Raw genomic sequence first — 20,003 nt, 5'->3', positions numbered from 1 at the left:
GTAAATAGAAAAATATGAATCTTCCTTTAAACATCATTGGTTTCTAAACCAAATCCCAGTAGCATTTTTTAACTAAATATTCATTATTAAACCTATAAAATAATTTGGAAAATGACCTATCATACATTACTTATTAATTATTTTCTATCACAGTAAGTTTTCATTTTCTTCATTTAGATCCTGTACATTTCTCATTTTTGTTATTGTGAATTAACTTTTTGTCCATTGTATTTTGTAATCACATGTTATTGGCATACTAAAACATTCAGATTTTTATAGTAAGCTACCTTAATTAATACTCTCATTAATTTCATTCTTAGCTCATTTTCTTGGATCTTATAGGTCAATTATACCATCTGCAAACAATTATAATATTTTCATTTAAACTTATATAATTATTATTTTTGTTCAGATCTTATTGGATTAGCTACAATTTACAGAAATGTTAAATTATAGAGAGGTGACTAGTCTGCTTTTTCAAACTCCTTCATTGAATTTTTGTTAACCACTGCCCGTGTCCCCAAATTCCAGGTGAAGAAAGGGCTAGATCATTTTTCTAGTAAAGTCTAAGAGACACCTTCATAAGGCCTTATTCCATAATTTTCTTTTCAGGGGCAATAGATTAATTAATCTCATTCAGTTAACAAGATACACAGCATAAAGATAGACATGGGGAAATTACTTAATTTAAAAGACAAAATAAAATTATCTTTATCTGGAATTAAGTTCTACTTAGAATGTTAGATTCTCTTTTGCTAAGAAAGCTTCTAAAATAAGATAAAAACAGAGAGGGAGGCAAACCAAGAGACCCTTAACTACAGAGAAAAAGTGAGGGTTGGTGGAAGGAGGTAGAAATAGGTGATGGGCACTAAGGAGAGCACTTGTTATGAATAGCACTGGGTGTTATATGCTAGTGATGAATTACTAAATTCTACCCCTGAAACGAATACTATGGTATATGTTAACTAATTTGAATTTAAATAAAATCTTGAAAGTAAAAAAGAATGTCTTGTGGTCTTTAGTGTTGATCAGAGCATTAAATTTTTTATTTTTTTATTTTTTATTTTTTTTTAAGATTTTATTTATTTATTTGAGAGAGAGAGAGAGAAACAGCATGAGAGGGGATAGGGTCAGAGGGAGAAGCAGGCTCCCCGCTGAGCCGGGAGCCCGATGTGGGACTCGATCCCAGGACTCCGGGATCATGACCTGAGCCGAAGGCAGTCGCTTAACCAACTGAGCCACCCAGGCGCCCAGAGCATTAAATTTTTTAAAGCCAATCCCTGAAGTTTGAAACTTTTATGTTAAGGTCCCACCATAGAAGTAGCTTTATAAAGCTTTTGAAAATACTTTAGCAAGAAAAGATTTTAATATTACCTGTTTGCAAAAATTGTCCCCATTTTGTAACTTGTAGGATCTTGTAATTGTTTTCATTTAATAGGGGCAATTAAAATCTGTTAACATTTTATTTACTAGTAAAAATTTTTTACTAGTTAAAAATTTAACAACTATAAGATGTTTAAAGGATGTTGAAAAGATTTCAAAATTAAGGATCTGCAGTATGTTTTTGTTGTATTAAAATTCCAATTTTTATTTTAGTTAAAACTAAAATAACATATAAAATAAAATGTCAACTAAAATAACGCAGGCCAAGTGTCAGCTTTTTAAAGACTTTAATTTCAAGAGATTCAGTTTTTCCTTATATTTACCTTTCAGAATTTGATGTTTCTGTTTCTCCTTGAGCCATATTAGGTCTTGCAATTTCCTGAAATGATTAAGAATATGTTTCTTTTATATTCATGGTTAAACTTAAATTAAATTACTTTAATTATACTAAACTTTCTGGATTAAAGGAACTTAAGTGTGCAACCTAATATAGCAAAGAAATAGAAAAACAGTTTATTAAAGTATGTATTATATAATAATTCTCAAAATTAAAAGCAGAATTTTTAAAAATCTTTAAAAAAATACCTATAAGAATTTCAGTGTACTAGAAGTTTCTGAATCAAGGTCATGAAGCAGTTATCCAGTTATAACAATACCTACTTTTCTTAGACTCTATGTAAAATGTGCATGATAATTACAATTAATTGAATAGAAAACTAGTAAAACACAATGTGAATTTGAATAACAAGTTGTATCCAAAGTATTTTATACAAACATATTAAATACAAACACCTATATGAAACATATCTGAAATTATGGTTTCATATTTGGAGTAATATTAACCCTTCTATTGTCAAACCAAGTAATATGAGATGATAGACAAATTAAATATTTTGCTGACTTGAAATGTTTTATAGGGAGAAAAGAATACAGTAAAACTTCAGTGAGCCAGAGGCCAGCCTAACAGTTCGTAACAATTACCAATTATTAAGTACATATGATGCGTGAGGTACTAAGAGCTTTACACTATCTCATTTAATCCTCATATTAGACATTCTCAATTCCATTTTTATAATAGGAAATACAACTACGTAGGTTAAGTAGAAAACCCCAGGCAATAACCACAATAAATGGTGAAGATCCAAATCTAGGTCTAGCTCTTAACTAGTACAGTGATTGACTGAGGCCTGTGAAATTGATAATGGTGTATTAATCACATGTTTATTTTTTTTTACTCTCCTAAAACTGTGCTAAAATGAGGCAAAGACATAAAACATTTTCATTCATAAAGACCATGAAAACCCCAAAGCATAGTAACTGTCAACGAGATGTCAACAAATTTTTAGATGGAAAGTGGCTGGAGAAGCAGAAGTTGACTTTGCAACACGGAGGAATTTACAACTAAATATCTGAGTAGGGGAGTGCAAGGAGAAGACAATCAATTTGCTCAGAGAACTGAAGCAATCTGGTATTTGAAGGAATTCAGTACAAGATCCAGTACATAAAAAATAAAAATGAAGCACAAGGACTGCTGAGAAATCTAAATGCTCTTTCCCTAATTCACACAACAGATACCTATCCTTTCCTCTACCACAGAGGCTAAAGTAACTTTCTGAACTAGAGACAATTTAGACTTGTGAACACCAGGAATGGCAAAGGGAAGCCATGAGGAACTGAGAGAAAACAGAAAAATTTAGTCCAAGTCCATAAACTGAATAAAGGTCCCCACAGTTCTTCTCCCTGCCTGGCTCCCAGAATGCCAGCAGCTGGAGGAATCACTCTTCACCACCAACAGCCAGAATCTAGAAGATTCTTCTTTGGAGAAAATTATCAGCCTCAAGGCAGACAAGGTTTCCCATAATGACTTTGAAAGCATCTTCCTCACCAAAGAATCAGTGAGCTCAGCACCTGATTTTCCTATGGTGAGGTCTAAACAATTCCCATATGGACCACGCAGATCGTGTAGGGCACTAATCCAGGAGGGTTAACTAACCTTCACATTATAATCCGTGGCAGTAGTGTGTTTCACAGACACCTCGGACCTCCAAGACACCTTCAGGAGGCAGGTGAAGTTAAAACTCTTGGTACAGAAGCCATCGTGAGTAAACATGCTGGCATGCTGGCATCTTAACATGAAATCAAGGTGGTGGCATCAAGCCAAAACTACACTAGTAATCACCGTATTCTTCGCTGGCAAACACCAGCAGTAAAATTCACTTTATTAAATATCAATCTTTGAGTTCCTGTCTTTCTAATATTCTGTGTGATAAAAAAGGAAGTATGCATAAAGCATTGCTATTGTGTACTGAAACACTTGGGTCTATGATTGAGTTGCAAGGTGAAGTTTGACACAATTTCTTCAAAGAACATCATTTTTATTTTAAAGGATGACTGTCCAAACTATGACTATTTAGACTTGGTTATTTAGGAGATATTTTCTTGAAAATTGACAAAGTGCGCCTATCACATCAAAGAAAACAACTGACAGTGCTTATTGCCAGTAATAAAATTCAAACAAATATTAAATTTTAGGAAAACTTGTATTCACCATTGATCAGGTTTACGCTAATATTAAAGAATGACTTGGTATTATACATAAAACATGTCAACACCTGCAAAATTTATGTAACTCAGTGAACCAATATTTTTTCCAAATGATTAATCGATGTTATAAAATCATGCATGAATAAAAGATCCAGACAGGCCAATAGATTTTAATGTATCAAAGCATAAAAAGTTCAGTAATATGGAATGAGATTCCACATTGCAAAAAACCTTTAAGAAAACTTCCTCTTGTCTATTTTTGATGTAGTATAAAAAAAAAACACAATTATTTGAAAAGATTATTGAAGTACTAGGTAAGGCTGGATATTCTTCATATATTTCAACCACAATAATATATCACAACAGACTGAATGCAGAAACATGAGAATCCAGTTTTCTCCTACTTAACTAGACAGTACAAAGATATGCAAAAGTATAAAACAATACCAGTGTTCTAAGTTTCTTGTGTTTTAGAAAATAGTTATTTTTCAGAAAAAAATGTGTCATTTATGTAACTATATAGTAGGTTTATTAGTTTGATTTTTAAGTTACAATAGAGTTTTAGATCTCACATTTTAAATTTCTAATATGGTAAATCTAATACTTTTTGAGAGTATATATAAATAGTACCCTTTGGAGTTCTGCAGTGCACAACCTCTATGACTATTCATATTCAACAAGTCTCCATATTCAACAACAAGTCTTCAATGAACTCTGTAGTGCCTTACTCTTTAGTGTATGGGCAGCCAAGGATCACCACACCATTGAAGACATGCTTTATTTTTTATTTTTTTAAAGGTTTCATTTATTATTTATTTGAGAGTAAGAGAGAGAGAGAGAGCATGAGCTGGAGGGAGAGGGAGAGAGAATCTGAAGCAGACTCTGTGCTGAGTTCAGAGCCAGACGTGGGGCTTGATCTTATGACCATGAGATCATGACCTGAGCTGAAACCAAGAGTCGGATGCTTAATAACCGACTGAGCCACCCAGGCGCCCCTGAAGACACCCTTTAACATCAGAAATAACAAAATAAATAGGAATAAAGAAAGGAGCTAGGAGACATCAGAGACATTGCTGGGAACAAAAGGAAAAAAATATAATAAACATTTAATATCCCCAAAGAAGTGTAAGATGTTATTACATCCATTAAACAAGAACAAAAATTATGAAGAGAAAAATTGAAGAATAAAAATATTAAAGAGCTCTTCAAAATTAAATATATGACAACTAAAATAAATTAAGTTTAGAAAAATTTTTTAAAAAGATTGAATGAAAAAGACAAAAAGAGGGAAGGCAAGAAAGAAAGTATCATACAATTAGAGGAGTTAATGCAGGAAATACAGTGTCACATCAATAGGAAAAATGAGAGAGAGAAAATGAACAAAGAAAAGTGAAAATTTACCAAAGAAATAATACAAGAAAATTTGCTCCAAACATATATATCCAAATTACAAAGCCTTATTAAATGCCTACCATAATGAACGGAAAAAGTATTGGTGAACATATCATGAAATTTCAAAACACCAGAGATAGAGATAATCATTAAAGTTGCCAGAAAGAACAAAATAACCAAAATGCAAAGAAACTGGAGCAAGAATGGCATCAGACTTATCAAAAATAATACTTTCAAAATTGCATGGGAAAAATGATTTCTATGTACTTTAGCCAAACTATCTTTAAGTAAATATAGTTTAAAATATGCAAGGAGTGAGAAAAAATGAGCCCCTTCTGAGAGAGTTGTTAGAGAACATGTTTCATAAAAATAGGAAGTAAACCAAGAAAAAGGGAACTCCTAGTTCAGAAAATAGGATATCCAACACAAGAAAGTAGCAAAGGAAAATCCTGATACAACAAACTGCATCAGGCTTAGAGAGCAGCTAGTTTAAACTGAAGGAGATCTGAGAGGAGATACGCAAACTCTCCAACAATTTCTTTTGATGTGTGTGAACATTTGGAAAAAATACTTGCAAACATTAGACAAATAAATCACAACACTTTTTTAAAAACAGCATTAGGTGTATAGAGAACTAAACAAATGAGTCAAGATATATATTGTTTAACTCCATAAAAACAAAATAAAATATAGTAAAGGAAAAGAAATCATAGTAGTACTTCCTGGCTCAGCACACATAAAGGTCTCAAAAACTGTGATGTAACTGTGCTGAAATCAGTGCTATGCCAAGCCATATTGGAACCTGAGGTAAAAGGAAAAACACATACCCCTATATACACATTATTCTTTTTTTTATTGTGGTAAAATACACATAAAATTTACCATCATAACCACTTTTAAGTGTACAGTTCAGTGGTATTAAATACATTCACACTGTTGTGTGACCATCAACACCATCCCCGTAACTTTTTTCATCTTGTAAAATTAAACTCTATACTCTAATTAAACAACTCCACATTCTCCTCTTCCCCTCGCCCCTGACAACTGCCACTATACTCTCCATTCTTTATGATTTTGACTATTCTAAGTACCTCATATAAGGGGAATCATACAGGATGTCTTTTGTGACTGATTCATCTGATTTAGCATAATGCATTCAAGGCTTATCCACATTGTAGCATACTGCAGAATTTCCTTCCTTTTCACAGTTGAATAATATTCCCTTGTATGCGTATACCACATTTTGCCTATTCATTCATCTATAGATGGATACTTGGTATACTTCCATATCTCAGCTATTGTGAATAATGTTGCTACGAAAATGAGTGTACAAATATCTCCTTTAGTCTCTGCTTTCAGTTCTTTTGGGTATACTCAGAAGTGGAATTGCTGGATCGTATGTATTTTTTCTTTTGAGGAACTGCCATACTGTTTTCCACAGTGGCTATATCATTTTACATTCCCGTCAACAGCACACAAGGGTTCCTATTTCTCTACATACTCATCAACACTTTTTTTTTTTTTTTTTTGACAGAGAGAGAGATATATAGCGAGGGACAGAACACAAGCAGAGGGAGAGGGAGAAGGAGAGGGAGAAGCAGGCTCCCCAGAGCAGGGAGCCCGACGTGGGGCTTGATCCCATGACCCCGGGATCACGACCTTAGCTGAAGGCAGACTCTTAATGACTGAGCCACCCAGGCGCCCGTTTTTTGTTTTTGTTTTTTTAATAGTAGCATCCTAACAGGTATGAGGTGATATTTCATATTAGTTTTTATTTGCATTTCTCTAATAATTAGTGTTGTTGCATATCTTTTCATCTTAGTGGCTATTTATACATCTTCTTTGGAGAAAGTCTGTTCAAGTCCTTTACCCATTTTTTAATTGGGTTGTTTTTTGTCATTGAGTTTTAGGAATTCTCTAAATATTCTGGATATTAACCCCTTATCAGATATATGATTTACAAATATTTTCTTCCTTTTGTGGGTTACCTTTTTATTCTGTGGATAGTGTATCTGATGTACAAAATTTAAAAATTTTCATGAATCCAATTAGTCTTTTATTTCCTTACCTGTGCCTTTGGTGTGATAACCAAGAAATCATTGCCAAATCCAATGTCATGAAGCTTCTATCCTATTTTCTTCTAAGAATGTTATTGTTTTCAGTCTTACATTAAGGTCCTTGATCCAATTTGAGTTAATGTTTGTATATAGTGTTAGGTAAGGTTCCAACTTCATTCTTTTGCATGTGGATATCCAGTTTTCCCAGCACCATTTATTGAAAAAGACTGTCCTTTCCCCATTGATCTTAGCTACCTTGTCAAAAATAATTTCAGCCTATATTTGAGGCTTTATTTCTGGGCTCTTTATTCTATTCCACTGGTCTATATGTCTGTCTTTATGCCAATACCACACTGTTTTGATTTCTGTAGCTTTGCAGTAAGTTCTGAAATCAGTGTGAGTCCTCCAGTTTTGCTCTTCTTTTTCAGAATTGTTTTAGCTATTTGAGGTTCCTTTAGATTCTATATAAATTTTAGGATGTGATTTTCTATTTCTATAAAAGTTTTAAAAAATGCCTTTGGGATTTTTGTACAGATTGCAATAAATCTGTAGATTGCTTTTGGTGGTATGGACATTTTAACAATATTAAGTCCTCTAATCTGTGAACATAAGTTGTGTTTCCATTGATTTATATTTTCTTTCAGTAAGGTTTTATAATCTAATTTTACAAGTCTTTCATCCCCTTGGTTAATTGTTATTTCATTCTTTTTGATGCTATTGTCAAATGGAATTATTTTTGTAATTTCCTTTTCAGACTGTTCCTTGTGTATAGAAATGCAACTGATTTTTGTGTGTTGACTTTGTATTCTACTACTGTGCTGAATTCATTTATTAGTTCTAACAGGGTTTTTTTTTTTTTTTTTTTTGGTGGACTCTTCTGGGTTTCTACATAAACAGGGTAATTTTACTTTCTTTTTTCCAATTTGGTTGCTTTTTGTTTCTTTTTCTTGACTAATTGCTATTTCCAGGTAGAGTTAAATCTAGCTCTACATGTCTGCCAAATCTAGTTGGCTTACTAAGTCTTCCAGTTCCTTACTTACATCTTCCAGTTCCTTACTTAACCCATTTTAAGTGGGTTATTAAAGACTCCAGCTGTTATTATAAAAGAGTCAATTCTTCAATTCTGTCAGTTTTTGCTTCATATATTTTGGTGATTTGTCATTAGTTACATAAATATTTATAATTGCTATATCTTCTTACTGTATTGAACCTTTTATTAATATATAATGTCCTTTTTTCTTGTAACCTTTTTTCATTTAGTCTATTTTGTCTGATATTAGTAAAGACACCCATGTTCTCTTTTGATTATTATTTGCATGGAGTATCTTTTTTATCCTTTTCATTTTAACTTGTGTCTTTATTTTATTTATTTTTTTATTAAAGATTTTATTTACTTATTTGTCACAGAGAGAAAGAGACAGCACAAACATGGGGAGCGGCAGGCAAAGGAAGAAACAAACTCCCCTCTGAGCAAGGAGTCCGATGCGGGACTTGATCCCAGGACCCTGGAATCATGACCTGAGCCGAAGGCAGACACTTAACCGACTGAGCTACCCAGAAGTCCCTAACTTGTGTCTTTAGAGCTCAAGTGAGTCTCCCATAGACTGCATGCAGTAGGATCCTGTGTTTTTATCCGTTTTGCCAACATCTGTCTTACAATTGGAGAGTTTAATCCATTTACATTTAAATTAATTACTGAAAAGGAGGGACTTATATCTGTCATTGTGTTTTTATATCCTTATAACTTTTTTGGTACTCATTTCTTCCACTACTGACTGTGTTTGTTTAGTTGATTGTGATGAAATGTTTAAATTCTTTTTTCATTTCCTTTGTGTATAGTTATTTTTTTGTGTGTGGTTACCATGGGAATTACATTTAACATTCCAAGGTTGTCACCCTCTAATTTGATTTTATACCAGTTTAAATTCAATAACAAAAACTCCGCTCCTTTACAGCTCCAACCCACCCCTTTTGGCTGTTGTTACAAAATTACATCTTTATAAACTGTGTACCCAGAAATAAACTAATAATTATTTTAAAGGCATTAATTTCCTAAATCATGTAGAAAACAAGATTTGGAGTTAGAAATCAAAGTTATAGTAATGCTAGATTTTATACTAATATTTTTTCTTTTAATGAATTTCTCTCTTAATTCATGTAGAAAACAAAAAAATAGTTACATTGTTACAATAATACTAGCTTTTATAATTGTCCATGTACTTACCTTTATTGAGATATTTATTTTTCCATATATCTTTGAGTCACTGTGTACTGTCCTTTCATTTCACTATACAGGACTTCCTTGAGCATTTCTTGCAGGGCCGATCTAGTGGTCACAAACTCTCTTAGGTTTTATGTCAGAATATCTCACTTTTGAAGGATAGTTTGTTTTTTAATTTTTTAAAGATTTGTCAGAGAGAGAGAGTGAGCACAAGCAGGGGTAGCAGCAGGCAGAGGGAGAAGCAGACTCCCTGCTGAGTAAGGAGCCTGATGTGGGACTCGATCCCAGGACCCTGGGATCATGATCTGAGCCGAAGGCAGACGCTTAACCGACTGAGCCACCTAGGCGTCCCTTGAAGGATAGTTTTAACATATATAAAATTATTGAGTTTTTTCTTTTAGCCCTTTCAATATATTGGTCCACAGCCTTTTGGCTTCCAAAGTTTCTGATGAGAAACATGTTGATAATCTTATTGAGGATCCCCTGCATGTGATGATTTGCTTCCCTCTTGCTGCTCTCAAGATTCTTTGTCCTTTGAGAGTTTGATTATAATGTGTCTCAGAGTGGGTCTCTTTAATCATCTTACTTGGAATTCACTGTGCTTCTTGATGTTTACATTCATGTGTTTCATCAAATTTGGGAAGTTTTCAGTCATTATTTCTTTATGTCTTTGTCTCTGTCAAATATTCTCTGGGACGCCCTTAATATTGGTCTGCTTAATGATAGGCCCCAACTGCCTTGGGCTCTGTTCACTTTTCCGTTCCTCAGACTCAATGCTTTCCACTGTCGTGTCTTCCAAGTTTGCTGATTCTTTCTTCTGTCTGCTCAGATCTGCCTTTGAGTCCCCCTAATGAATTTTTCATTTTCAGTTAATATACTTCTCAGGATGTCTTTTTGGTTTCTTTTCAGCTTTTCTCTCTTTAATATTTCCATTTTGTTAATATACTGTTTTCTTGACTTTCCCCACATATTCCTTTTGCTCATTGGGCATCTTTATGATAGATTTTTTTTAAATCTTTGTCTAGTATATCTGCCATTAGGTCTTTTTCAGGACCCAGTTTCTATTGAGTTTTTTCCTTTGAATGGGCCATACTTGCCTGTTTCTTTGTATGTCTTGTGATTTTTTGTTGTTGTTGTTGAACACTGGACATTTGAAACTAATAATGTAGTAACTTTGGAAATCAGATTATCCCCCTTCCCAGTGTCTGCTGTTTTTGTTATTGTTTTTGTTTCTTTTGATTGTTTTAGGCTGTCTCTGTTCCTGGGATCAACATGAGATATAAACCTCAGGTCTTCTCAGATCTATTCTGAGATTTCTCTGGGTAAGTACAACCACTTTCTAATTTAACCCATATATGTGATGGTCTCTGAATGTCCTAATCTTTAATGTCAGGCTCCTGAAAGGGGAAAAAGCAAAAAAATTAAGGGGAATCAAAGGGCACTGTACCTTTAAATCCCCTGGAAGTCACTTCAGTTATAAAGAGAGGGGCTTGCAACAATGAGGAGAGGTGTAACCTCAATGTGTGCCCACTTCTGTGGAATGTTGTGGTGAGAAGCATCAATTAGATACAACAGCACAGATCCTCAATATCTGGAGGCCAGTATCCTTTTTGGCATTCTGGTACCATAAGCTGTGTGCAAGCTGCTCCAGGAACATGTGCACAGCCGTCTGCCATGTGGCTGAGGGTAGGGGATGGGTAGCTGCTACTGTGCTGAATGCTTAAATTGACCGATATTAATTGCAACATACTGCCCAAGACTTCTCCTGTGGAAGTTGCAGGCATTCAACAGACTATAGAATTCCAAAATACAGGAATATTCCATTTTATTGCACATCACAGATACTGCATTTTATTTTACAAGTTGAAGATTTATGGCAACCTTGGTGCCATCCAAGCCTGGATGACAGCATATCTGTTTACTACATAGTTTACCGAATGTTTTGAGCCCACTGTTGTGACCTACTGCTCAGGAAAAAAAAAGATTCCTTTCAAAATATTACTGCTCATTGACAATGTACCTGGTCACCCAAGAGCTCTAATGGAGATGTACAATAAAGTTAACAATGTTTTCATGGCTGCTAACACAGTATCCATCCTACAGCCCTGGACCAAGGAGTAATTTCAACTTTGAAGTCTTATTATTTAAGAAATACATTTCATAAGATTATGGCTGCTTATACATAGTGATTCTTCTGATGGATCTGTGCAAAGTCAACTGAAAACCTTCTGGAAAGGATTCATCATTCTAGATGCCATTAAAACATCCATGATTCATGGGAAGAGTTCAAAATATCAACATGAATGGGAGTTTGGAAGAAGTTGATTCCAAGCCTGATGGATGACTGGGGGTTCAAGACTTCAGTGGAAGAAGAAGTAACTGCAGGTGTGGTGGAAATAGCAAGAGAACTAGAATTAGAAGTGGAGCCTGAAGATGTGACTGAATTGCTGCAATCTCATGATAAAACTAATGCTGGAGGAGTTGCTTCTTATGGATGAACAAAAAAGTGGTTTCTTGAGATGGAATCTATTCCTGGTGAAGATGCTGTAAAGACTGTTGAAATGACAACAAAAGATTCAGAATATTAAATAAACCTCATTGATAAAGCAGTGGCAACGTTTAAGAGGACTGACTCCAATTTTGAAAAAAGTTCTATTAATCAGCCAGTATCCATCAACATGGAAGCAAGACCCTTTACCAGCAAAAATATTATTACTTGCTAAAAGCTCTGATGATGGTTAGCATTTTTTGGCAACAGAGTAATTTTAATAAAGGTTATGTACATTGTTCTTTTAGATGCAATGTTATTGCATACTTAATAGACTATAGTACAGTGTCAACATAACTTTTATATGCACTGGGAAACCAAAAAATTCATTTGACTTGCTTTATTGCAGTATTTGCTTTGTTGCAGTGGTCTGGAACCAAACCTGCAATACCTGTGAGGTATGCCGGTAGTTACATCAGACAGATTCTGCCAGTACAACTGTTGTCTAGGTGGAAGACAGATTCCTGGTGCTTTCTACTCTGTCATTTCCCTAGAATCCCAGAATGTTTTTTTTTTTTCCCCTAAGCATCAGTTGAAAAAGTGAAAAGTAGGTGTATTGAACTCACAAAAGTAACTTAAGTTTAAACATTTCTACCAAAACCAGAATTTATTATTTCACTTTACTGGCTTAAAGGTAAACATACACATCAATATTTTCAAATCTAGTTCTTTCCCTATCTTGTTTTCAAATAAGCAAATTGTCATGTTTACCAATTTCTCTTGACCAAGTGATGATTTTAAATAATTTAAAACTAACTTCAGCTTACTGAAACATCTTTTACAGGATGCTACTGTGGCTAGTATTGTTTTAATATTTTGATTAACATTTTGCTAATCAGTTTTAGAGGACCCAAATACAATTCTTAATTTAATATTATAATTTGTTGATACTGTGATAACCTATTTTACATGAAATTTCTATAGAACTTAACATGTTAGGATATTTAAGAACAGAGTCAGTGGCTGCTTTTTGTAAATCAATTTCATTTATAGAAAATAACTTTTTTTTGGCCTAAAAATTCAAAATCTGAAGACACTTGATTTAATTTTTCATATGTATATTTCAAATATGAAGTTAGCACATTTATAATCTTAATGTCTATTCAATAAGCACTTTCCCTATAATTATCAATACTCTCATTCATTGATTCATGCATTTCTAATTTTTTTTGTCTAATTTTGAAATTCATGTGAATATTTACATCTCTTGCTCAAGTTTTATATTCACTGAACATATTTTAAAAATTACTTTCTTTCATTTGTTGTAAGCAAAGGGACAGGCCTTTTATTAAGCATACAGCTTTATTTATGGTCATTTTTCTGATTGTAGAGTTTTATTAACTTTTGCCACTTTGTTCAAAATATCATCCCATACAGATAATCTGTGTAAAAATCTAGTATGTTTGTACCAAGATGCTTTCAAGTTCAACATAATTTTGACATTTGATATTATATCTTTTCATATTTGATAAACATCTTTTCAATTTGTATGCAAAGTGTCTCAAGTGCATTTAATCTTGATGCCTATATCTGTATGTGATTTTAATTTGTTTTTAAAATAGGAATATTCCATCTGCTTGTTGAATTACCCCACTCCCAAAATATATATCCTTTCTACAATACTAAAAAAGATAATCATATTTGAATTCACAGATAAGGCATTTTTTTATATTAAATTATGATTATGAACTGAGCAAGGTACAAATTTGGCGTAATTATTTTTTGGGAAAAATATTGGCTTGTACACCCTTGTATACATCTGCCATATCTGTCCCATTATCATACTCCTGGGCAGGACAATTTTTATATAAATGTAATCTCTTTCTAACTTATTAATAATTTCATAAGCCAGACCATATCTACTTTTTCTTTAAAACAAAATCAGCTTTATTGAGATATAACTGTCCAGTTTTTTCTTTTGTTTCAATCAAGTCAAATAAAACTCTCCCCTTACAATATTATTCTTAATGTAAATATAACTAAGAATCAGACACATTTACTCATAATAGATTATATCTGGTTTACAAAGAGTAAGGAAATGTATTTTGCTTCTTTTATTCTCCACAGTGCTTCAGATTCAACATGATTTGCTAATAGAATATATATTTTTAAAAATTTTACTAGACAAAACACAGAATCCTTTTAATGATTAGTTATATGATTATAAGTTCCTATAAGTTCAAGTGAATTCAGAAACATTCCAACATTTGGACTCCCAATAGTTTCCTATGATCCTCTGAGAGAGAAATAATTTTCATATAAAACACACATTTAAAATCACTGATACTTATTTTATCACACTCTGTAAAGCATCATCTATTAAACTATCAGTTTGAATATACGTTTAAAAATACTTCCATTTTTAAAAAGCATCAAAATGAAATATGGAATTTTTGTGATCACAAATTCTTTTCAAATTTTTCCAATCTTTGAAAGCACTTTTTGAGTTACAAAAATTTAATTATTTTGTATTATTGCTAAAAAGCATGCATGAGAAACAAAAATAAGGATTCTCTGGTATAATAAATGAGCCAGTCACAATGAATCAACTCAAACTAGACCTTTTTTTTTTTAAGACCCATCTTTTAAAATTGGCCCATCATGTAAAATAAATACCTAAAACTGCATCTTGTCCTTGGATAGGCCCGTGCTCTATTAAAAGCATTTTTATTATGTTAGAAATAGATGGCCACAATTAAGAATTAAATTTCAAAAGACATCTTTTGCTCATGCTTATATTCACTAGCTTCTGAGACTTCTAACATTTCATTTTCTTTATCTTTTCCCCACAATTCAGAGAGAAGTCTTTAACTCTGAATTTCATAGTAATTCTATTCTAATAGTGTCAATGTTAAAGACTTCATAATTTTCAGTAGCTGGAAAATTTTGTTTTTCCAGCCTAACTTATTACAGTGCCCTATAATTCTGATCAATTTTTGCATGTGTTTTTCATCTTCTGAACAATGTGCCACTTGACTTTTTAGATGCCATATTTAAAAAAAATTTTTTTTGGTATACATTTTCAGTATTTTTAATTAATACATACAAACATAATAAACATTTAACAATCAAATAGGTATAAACATTTGTATGAAAAATATAAAACAACAATGATTACAAACAACAGAAAATTACATACCAGGAGAATTAGATAAATGTTAAAACAGAGGAATTTGTCCCAAATCAAAGAATAAGATAAGGCCACAGCCAAAGATCTAGGTGAAACGGATATAAATAACATGCCTGATGGAGAATTTAAAGCAACAATCATTAGGATACTCACTGGGCCTGAGAAAAGAATAGAAGATATCAGGGAGACTCTTACCACACAGATAAAAGAGTTAAAAAAGAATCAATCAGAGATGAAGAATACAATAAATGAGATTGGAAACAGGCTTGATGCAAGGAACAGCAGGCTAGAAGAAGCAGAGGAATGAATTAGTGACAAAGAAGACAAAATAATGGAAAATAACGAAGCTGAACAAGAGAGAGAAAGAAGAATTACAGGACATGAGAATGGACTCAGGGAACTCAATGACTCTATCAAACATAATAACATTTGTATTATAGGAGTCCCAAAAGAAGGAGAGAGAGAGAAAAGGGGGCAGAAAATTTATTTGAGGAAATAATAGCTGAAAACTTCCCTATTCCAGGGAAGGAAACAGACACCCACATCTAGGAAGCATAGAGAACTCCTATCAAAATCAACAAAAGCAGGCCAGTACCAAGACATATGGTAATTAAATTTGAAAAATATGGTGATAAATAAAAAATCTTAAAAGCAGCAAGACAAAAGAAGTTCTTAACTTACAAGGGAAGACCCACAAGGCTAGCTGGAGATTTCTCAACAAAAACTTGGCAAGACAGAAGGGAGTGACATGATATACTCAAAGTGCTGAATGCAAAAACTCTGCAGCCAACAATACTCTATCCAGCAAGGCTATCATTCAAAATAGAAAGACAGAGAAAGAGATTCCAAGACAAAAAAAGCTAAAGGAGATCGTGACCACTAATCCAGCCCTGCAAGACATACTAAAGGTGACTCTTTGAGTGGAAAGACTAAAAGTAACAAAGGCAACAAAGGATCAGAGAAAATCTCCAGAAACAGTGACAAAACAAGTAATCAATCCCACTTATAACTGCACCAAAAATAGTAACATATCTAGGGATAAACCTAACCAAAGAGGTAAAAAAATCTGTACTCTGAAAACTATAAAACTGCAATGAAAGAAATTGAAGATGACACAAAGAAATGGAAAGACATGCCATGCTCATGGATTAGAAAAACAAATATTTTTAAAAAGTCCATACTACCCAAAGCAATCTATGGATTTAATGTAATCCCTATCAAAATACTGATAGCATTTTTCAGAGAGCTAGAACAAACAATCCTAAAATTTGTATGGAACCACAAAAGACCCTGAACAGCCAAAGCTATCTTGAAAAAAAGAAGCAAAGCTGAAGGCATCATAATTCTGAACTTCAAGCTATATTACAAAGCTGCAGTTTTCAAAACAGTATGGTACTGGCACAAAAACAGTATGGAGAGATGAGTGCCATAGATCAATGGAAGAGAACAGAAAACCAAGAAATGAACCCACAACTATATGGTCAATTAATTTTCAACAAAGCAGGAAAGAATATCCACTGGAAAAAAGACAGTCTCTTCAACAAATGGTGTTGGGAAAGCTGGACAGCAAGATGCAGAAGAATGAAATTGGACCACATTGCATCATACACAAAAATAAATTCAAAATGGATGAAAGACCTAAATGTGAGATAGGAAACCATTAAAATCCTAGAGGAGAACACAGGCAGCAAGCCCTTTGACATTGGCCATAGCAACTTCTCTCTAGAGATGTCTCCTGAGGCAAGGGAAACAAAAGCAAAAATAAACTATTGGGACTTCATCAAAATAAACAGCTTTTGCACAGCAAAGGAAACAATCAACAAAACTAAAAGGCAACCTATGGAATGGAAGAAGATATTTGCAAATGACATATCAGATAAAGGGTTAGTATCCAAAATCTATAAAGAACTTATCAAACTCAACACTCAAAAAATGAATAATCCAATTCAGAAAGGGGCAGAGGACATGAATAGACATTTCTCCAGGGAAGACATACAGATGGCCAGCAGACACATGAAAAGATACTCAACATCACTTATCATCAGGGAAATACAAATCAAAACCATTATGAGATATCACGTATGCCTATCAGAATGGCTAAAATCAACAACAAAAGAAACAACAGCTGTGGCAAGGATGTGGAAAAAGGGGAATCCTCTTGCACTATTGGTGGGAATGCAGACTTGTGCAGCCACTCTGGAGAACAGTATGGAGGTTCCTCGAAAAGGTAAAAGTAGAACTACCCTATGATCCAGCAACTGCATTATGAGGTATCTACCCAAAGAATACAAAATGCTAATTCAAAGGGATACATGTACCCTGATGTTTATAGCAGCATTATCTATAGTAGCCAAATAATGGAAACAGCCCCAATGGAGCTAGAGAGTATTATTCTAAGCAAAATAAGTCAGTCCAAGAAAGACAAATACCGTATCATTTCACTCATATGTAGAATTTAGTCAACAAAAGAAATGACCAAAGGTGGGGGGGAAGAGAAGCAAACCAAGAAATAGATTCTTAATGAGAGAGAACAAATTGATGGTTACCAGAGTGGAGGTGGGTGGAGGGATGGGTAAAATAGGTGATGGGGATTAGGGAGTGCACTTGCTGTGATGAGCACCGGGTGTTCTTTGGACGTGTTGAATCACTATCTTGTACATCTGAAACTAATATTACATTGTATGTTAACTAACTGGAATTTAAATTAAAACTTAAAAAAAAAAAAAAAGAAAGGCATCTGTACCTGACTCCTCTCTCTTAGTCCCTACCTATGTTATAATGAAATTCCACTATCCCTGAAATTGGAGGGGAAGATTCATGGTATATATTTAGTTAGGGAACAATAGCAATAGATTGTTGCAGTGTATAGAATACACATAGTAGCAGGGCAGAGGCTATGTTAGAAGCCACTAAATCATATGGATTCCAACTATAATCTAGTATATGAAAGGAATTAATTTTCAAAGAGAAAATGTAAAACTATAGAAATGAAAAAGAGTGATACCAGGAAAATATTATCTGGGCATGATAATATTGATTCCAATACAATGCATCTGATCAAGCTATCCATCCTATCAGAGGTATGCCTAAAATAAATACCTGCATCTATTCAAAGAACTATCTACATCACATATATTCTTTTTTTTTTTTTTTTTAAAGATTTTATTTATTTGACAGAGAGAGAGAGACACAGCGAGAGAGGGAACACAAGCAAGGGGAGTGGGAGAGGGAGAAGCAGGCTTCCTGCGGAGCAGGGAGCCCGATGAGGGGCTCGATCCCAGGATCCTGGGATCATGACCTGAGCCGAAGGCAGATGCTTAATGACTGAGCCACCCAGGCGCCTCACATATATTCTTGAAAGAAACACCTGGACCAAGATTATTCTATGTGGCCTCCCATTCCATATGTCTTCCTTTAACTCTACTTATGGCTTGCTAAATTTTTAGTGTAAGGTTTTTTTCTTTTAACAAAAACTAAACTTAAGAATGGTTTTTGTAAGAAAGGTGGCTTCATTTGACAAGGATGAAATAGGGCATTCAAAGGAAAGTAAGAGTTTGATGATTTATTCTAGTCAAGTATGAATGTATCAGAAAAGAATCAGTAGATGATGTGATGAAATTATGGATTCATAAATTTTCTTAATGTTCGTGCCTTTATGTATTTGGAAAGAAGAGAGGCGAACCCTATTGCCCCTAGGGCACAGGGACTAACCGTGACTAGGGGATGGAAGAAAAAATCCTACTCTCAAGACCCAAAACACAGAGCCAGCTTAAGAGTGAGGCTAAACCAGAAGAGAGAACATCACCCACTCCCCACCACCCACTTCCAGGCTAGCAAACACTAAATAACAAGCAACAACAGTACCAATGGAAGAAAGGCAAGAGTATATATAGAGAGAAAGACACACCTTCTAAAGCTCAGTCTCACAGGGAGAAATAAAGCTGAGTATGAAACAAGAACACTGAGGGAAAAATCCCCCAGCAACGTAACTCCCACCCTCAGCACAAAGAAATACTACAGGAATTGAACCTGGTAGTACATTAAGGGTAACCATAGCAACAATAAAGCCAAAACTCAGATCAACTCACTAGTAGGTGAAACAAAATCCCATAGTAATGACCTAACGTAAGAAATGGTGTGCCCATTTTTAGATATAAATACTATTTATCTCAGTCCTACTTGTAATTTCTTGCTTTCAACCAAACATTATATAACAAAAAAGCAAGGGGGAAAATGGACTGTCAGGAGACAAAGCAATCAGCAGAATGAGACTCAGATATGACCCTACTACTGGAACTACCAGACAGAAAATTTTAAATTACTATTATTAATATGTTAAATGCTTTGGTGAAAAAAGGAGGACAACATGCATGACCAGAATGGTAATTTTAGCAGAGGGTCAGAAACTGTAAGAATCAATGCAAATGCTAGGAAAAAAAAAACAACCACCACAAGGACAGGGATGAAAAATGAGCCCTTTAATGGGCTCATCAGCAGACCTGACACAAATGAAAAAAATGAATCAGTAAAATTGAAGATAGGTCAATAGAGAGAAATTACCCAAAATGAAACACTAAAAAAGTGTGTGGGGGGTAGGGTGGAGATTAAAACAGGGCATCTAAGAACAGGGGCTAACATCAAATGGTGTAGTATTTAGGAAATTGGAATCCCAGAAGTAGAAGATACAGGACAGCTCAGAGAACACCAATCAGGATAAATACCCCAAAT

General features: G+C 33.9%; 1 protein-coding gene across 10 annotated transcripts in view; it reads right to left on the bottom strand.

Moving 5' to 3' along the window:
• ZNF280D (zinc finger protein 280D) overlaps positions 1 to 20,003 on the bottom strand; it is a 302,477-nt gene that overhangs the window by 3,280 nt on the left and 279,194 nt on the right. For 9 of the 10 annotated variants that reach the window (XM_078079286.1, XM_078079290.1, XM_078079289.1 and 6 more), the window contains one exon: positions 1,707 to 1,762. In XM_078079286.1, the coding sequence (XP_077935412.1) occupies positions 1,707 to 1,762 (56 nt within the window). Of the gene's footprint in view, positions 1 to 1,706; positions 1,763 to 11,405; positions 12,151 to 20,003 lie in introns of those variants that run through there. The other variant, XM_036107002.2, reaches the window with a different exon arrangement.

Source organism: Halichoerus grypus, chromosome 8 (assembly GCF_964656455.1).
Source record: "Halichoerus grypus chromosome 8, mHalGry1.hap1.1, whole genome shotgun sequence".
NCBI lineage: Eukaryota > Metazoa > Chordata > Mammalia > Carnivora > Phocidae > Halichoerus > Halichoerus grypus.
Note: the sequence above shows the minus strand (reverse complement) of the source record. Positions and strands in the feature narration are given on the sequence as shown.